The sequence below is a fragment of the Folsomia candida genome, unplaced genomic scaffold, assembly GCF_002217175.1.
Source record: "Folsomia candida strain VU population unplaced genomic scaffold, ASM221717v1 Fcan01_Sc010, whole genome shotgun sequence".
NCBI lineage: Eukaryota > Metazoa > Arthropoda > Collembola > Entomobryomorpha > Isotomidae > Folsomia > Folsomia candida.
In genome coordinates this window covers 3184100-3189390 of record NW_019091202.1, presented here as the reverse complement: position 1 = coordinate 3189390, position 5291 = coordinate 3184100, and the positions used below count along the sequence as shown (strand labels likewise).

Genomic DNA, 5291 nt, shown 5'->3' with positions numbered 1-5291 from the left:
CGCCATACCTTGACAATAGCTTCCTTTTGGTGATTTACGGTCTTAAACTGATTACCATTTTTATGCCAATGTTCCCTGGAGATTCTCTATGATGCATATGTCTGGTGAGTTTACAGGTTAATCCAGAATCCTTATCTGTGTCGCAGGAAACAAATTTTTCGTTGGGTTGGCCATGGGATGCTAGCGTTTTCTTGTTCAAAAATCCTAACTGCACCACCCAACTGCTTTCATTCATCGAAATATGTGTTTTCCAACATTTCTTATAAGTGCACAGATTCATTGTTGTGATTTAGAAAACTGTGTCATTTATGTCTTGGATCCAATAGCCATCTATACCATCACGCTGCCTCACAGCATTTGACGTATTGAAAAAGTGATTTCATGTTTGCGAAGATCATGCCAGCAGCGGAGTAACGCATATGGACAATGTCAATTGAACTTGTTTGTGTCCCCAAAAATAACATTTATCCAATCGTTGTACCAGGACATGTGTTCCTTAGGGAATTTCGGTGTAGCAAATTCTCGAGGTTGCAACAACTACGCATCTCGCCGATTCTGTTGTGTGCTAGGTACGAGCAACTTTCTAAAACACGTTTAGCGGTTCGTAGGTGTCTAGTGACTCCTGCAGTGTCGAAATTTCCCTCGCGAAAAATACGTTGGTAGTCTTGGGTGAATTTTTTGACAAGAAAATACTGGTATCCACACATCGAGGCCAAGGAAAAATGAGTTTTCTGTGACACAGATAAGGATTTTGGATTACCCTGTAAAGTCACCTGACTTATTTATCACAGAGAATCTCCGGGGAACATTAGTATAGAAATGGTACGCAGTTTAAGACCGTAAATCACCAAAAGGAAGCTATTGTCAAGGTATGGCGAAAAATAGCCCAATGTGAGATAACTAAGCGGTTTAAATCTTTTCCAAATAGGCGTTTGAAGTCATCACCAATCATGGTGGAACGGAGCATTACTAAATTATTTTTTAAAAAGTGATTTGTGTGCTTTTTACGAGGTGCCTTTAACCTTTTGACGCGCTTGAATTTTCCAATTTTTGAAATTTGTCTCATATTCCCCTTGTACGAATTAAATTGGTAGATTTGCAGTATTATTTAATTGTCTACATTAGTTAGGTACTAAATAAAATACAATTCGTCGACCTTGGTTTATGGGGTCAAGGGATATAATCATGACTCAGGGTGCCTTTAACCTTTTGTCGCGGAGTGTAGCATACCTGTTCAAACAAAGTATTTGCATTCAAAAGTCAGTCATCCCGATTTCTGACTGAAGGTTTTCATTCACCGTCATTCCTTTTAGTTAAAACGTATTTCATTTCACTTCATCGAACTTCTCTTCTTACGTCGCCCATGTATTTGTATTAAGGATAGGGTGAATGAAGAATGAAAGGAGTGAGAAATCCATTCATTCATCTGAAATGATGCACTCATTCAGTCATTTTCATGCAAGTTACAGAAAATCCATTTCCATTCATTATCAGAATCAGTTAAATGAATGAAATTTAACACGTGTGGGGTTATAGAAAATCGCTATTCTTGCGCCATGTAATTTATGGACGGCCCGTAAATGTGGGCGTGTAATGATCTTAGTAAATAAATATGTACATAATAATTAATCATTTATTAATTAAAGTAAAAACAAATTATCCAAGAACCGGATATATTTGGGAGATTTTTCCACGAAACCAGTAATGAATCATGTTCAATGAGCAATAACATATTTTAAAAGGTCAGATTAAAACGGTATTTAATTATATTCATAAACGTGACGGATGTACCCAACCAGAAATGAAAGATGATACAACGTTGACCCAACGGATTTAACGTGCAGATTTTGCACTGTTGAAATAAGGTGCAGATTTTCGCAAAAGTCTTGTAATTTTAACGTTATATTTGTGTGATCATCACACCGTTATAATGAATTGTGCGAAGCACGGTAAACTAACAGTCGAAATTCACGTTAATTTTACTATATCGTTGACACAACGCTGAAATACCGTGATAAGTTCACGGTAAAACATGCACGAAGATTTAACGTGTCCTCAGCGTGAAATCAACGTGTTAAAGACATGACGCTGCACGTTCCCCCATTTTAGATTCCACCACTCCATTTCGCTCCAAATTTTCCACCACCACACCGGCAGCAGCAGAGCTCTACATTTACTTATTTAATATCTTTGTACTTTCCGAATTAATTATCCTGCTCATAAAATTTAAATATTTAGTAGTTTTTTTCCTCAATAACTGGAAATGAGTCTGGCTGTTATAACGAGTAAACCATTTGTGGTGTTAGAATTCCCCGAGGAGCAAACTGTTGAAGCAGTTCCAGCAATTTGGCTAACGTCTGACAAGACCGGATGTCGGTGGCCCAATAAAGTGACCCCTTCTTTTACAAACAAGAAAAAAGACAAGAATTCATCCCCTGGTGATGGTTGGACTGTCTACAAATGTCGAGTGCTGGGAGAATTTGGTAAATATTAATTTTAAGGTGTTTCATATAGTTTAAATTTTGTGTTTTATTTAAATTACTATAAGGAAATTACTTTGCAGATAACTATACTAGTGCCAACGCCGCCGCACACAAGGCGGAGGATACCTCAGAAATAGAGGTGTCGAAAGTGGACTTCTCTGCGGGAAAACGCACAAGGAGGACAACGCAACGTCCAGCGCGGTCATCGTCGTCTGATTGTGAGGACCTTGACAAACCAAGCCAGGCGAATTTGACTACCACAATTCCACAAATTCCAGTTTCAGTCTGTGAGCCGCATAATAATTTTATTGGTAAATGTTTAACTCTTAACAAACATAATAGCGTAACATTCATACTTATATAGTTCGGTGATTTGTAATATTATTATTTTTAGGAGGAGCGGTTAATGAACCTGGGGCTGCTGGCTCCTCGCAAAGTCTTTCATCATTGGCTGAAGACGAGAGAAACCAACTAAATTTTCAAACGGTGGAAATTTTGCCGAATTCTCAAACTTTCTTCATTGACTCCAGCGGAGTTTTATGCACATCTGGTCCTACAAAAAACGTGGGAACGTCAAAGTCGTCAAATTCAGGTTTTTCGGAAGGTATTTCGAAACATTTACGCACGATGTGGATTACCTACACATTTTTTTAATATTTCGTAGGCTTCCAAGGGGTAATCATTAGAGCGTTGGCACGTATTGAAGCCAATCAAAGGGACTTCCGTCAAATCCTGGACGAACTAGTCTTGAATCAACGGTCAGGGGCAACACCGCATGTGGAGGTGGATTATTCATCGCTACCAAAATTCCCTATCGAGAGTGAGGCCGACTTAACAGCATTTGATGTTCAATTATCTATTGATACGGAAAGGAAAGTATTTGTACGTTTTTATGATTTAATTTATCATCATGCTATATCTATACATATGTGCAACAGACCTATTTATTAATTGATTTTGGTAACAACTAACAGGAGCAGTACCTTGTTGGGATAGGAGGAACAACACTTCCTATTACAATCACCGAAATTTTGGAGAGGATATTTGCAAAAACACTACGGATCGGATTGACTTACACGGGCAAGGGCGATGGAAAAAAATCGTACATATCCTTCTCAAATATCAACACGGCTATCGTCGGTAAGATATTTAAAACCGCTTCAATAAATGTTCCACTAGATATAAATAAATTTAATGCATCACTGTTCTCCAACAGCTGCTGTGAAACGCAACAGAAAACTAGTCACGGTGCCGGATGATTTAGAGATTAAATCAATCATAATGGATAAGCTTCGATTTTGCCGGAAACCGGAGAAGAAATCGTCTGATGAATAATTGGAGAATAAGTTAATTTGCTAATTTAATTAATCTTAAGTCTAGATCGTGTAAAAAATTAATATGGCTTCTGACAGGACAAGATATCGGAGGATAGAAAGTAATGTACAGTTAATGTTAAGTGAAATGGAAACTGATGTACCAGATGTACCAGATGTAGAGTTAGGTCAGCCAGTAATTTCTAATGATTCATTATCTGAGTTACAATTAGTTTGTGATTCTGATTATGCCAACGGGATATGCTTAGGTTCAGATAAGTTATTAGAGCACAATATGAGTAATTTGAGTATTAAGGATAAATTAGCAAAATGGGCAGTAGAAAATAATATTACCTCCACTGCTGTGGATAGTTTATTAAATGTTTTGAGTGAGGAGTTCCCTAGTTCCAAATTGCCAAAATCATATAAAACTTTACTAGGAACTCCAACAAACTATAATATTTGTACAATAGCAGGTGGTTATTATTATCATTTTGGGTTACGTCAAAAGTTGCAAGTAGTGTCTGATAGTAGTTTTTGTACATTGTCAAAGCAGGGATTTTTCTCAATAACGACAGGAATTGATGGCGTTCCTATTAGTAAAAGTAGTAAGAAACAGTTCTGGCCTATTCTTGGTCGATGTCCTCACATAAGTAATAATATCCCATTTTTGATTGGATTATATTACGGCGAACAATCTAAGCCCATAGATGTAAATGAGTTTTTGGGGCCATTAGTTAATGAATTTTTAGAATTAAGAGCGAAAGGTGTAAATATTTATGGTGTTAATCTTGGAGTTAGGCTACGGTGTATCATTGCTGATGCGCCGGCTCGTAATTATGTAAAGCAGACTGCAGCTTTTAATGGTTTCCATGGATGTGACCGTTGTACATTAAAAGGTGCGTGGTTTGGTCGAGTTGTATTCAATGAATTTTCTTCCCCACTTAGAACAGACAAAGATTTTAACGACCAGCTAGATAAACTCCACCACCACGGAACTTCCCCTTTAGTTCCGTTAAACCTTGGTTTAGTCAGTTGTGTGGTGCTTGACTACATGCACCTTATTTGTTTAGGTGTAGTAAAAAAACTACTAAAATGTTGGAAAAGTGGACCTCTGCCCCATAGAGAAGGGAGACAAACAATTTTAATAATTTCTGAAAAGTTAGTTAGATTAAACAAATACGCAGCCTCAGAATTCAATAGGAGACCGAGATCTCTTTCAGAATTAGAATTCTGGAAAGCCACAGAATTTAGGAGTTTCCTATTGTACTATGGTCCAGTAGTTTTGAAAGATTCTCTGAGCCCCCAAAAATATAAACATTTTTTAAAGCTTAGCATTGCGACCAGAATTTTGCTTTCTAACAACAGATCTTGGTATCCATTTGCAAGACATTTATTTTTTGAATTTGGTAAAGATATGTCTACCCTATACTGCAAGGAATTTCTTGTGTATAATGTTCACTCTTTAGTTCATATCACTGATGATGCAGACATT

General features: G+C 37.3%; 1 protein-coding gene across 1 annotated transcript; it reads left to right on the top strand.

Moving 5' to 3' along the window:
• Nucleotides 1-2263: 2263 nt before the first annotated feature.
• LOC118436818 lies at nucleotides 2264-4355 on the top strand. Its single transcript, XM_035855444.1, has 6 exons — nucleotides 2264-2483; nucleotides 2564-2794; nucleotides 2878-3087; nucleotides 3148-3365; nucleotides 3458-3623; nucleotides 3700-4355. Exons 1-6 carry the CDS (start codon nucleotides 2264-2266, stop codon nucleotides 3816-3818), a joined length of 1164 nt encoding a protein of 387 aa, XP_035711337.1. The 3' UTR covers nucleotides 3819-4355.
• Nucleotides 4356-5291: the final 936 nt, after the last annotated feature.

Bases quoted from the DNA above. Each gene is read 5' to 3' on its own strand.
- LOC118436818 (XM_035855444.1), top strand. From the start codon at position 2,264: ATGAGTCTGGCTGTTATAACGAGTAAACCATTTGTGGTGTTAGAATTC. The intron at 3,088-3,147 runs GTATTTCGAAAC...AATATTTCGTAG, and splicing joins AAATTCAGGTTTTTCGGAAG to GCTTCCAAGGGGTAATCATT. The intron at 3,624-3,699 runs GTAAGATATTTA...GTTCTCCAACAG, and splicing joins TATCAACACGGCTATCGTCG to CTGCTGTGAAACGCAACAGA.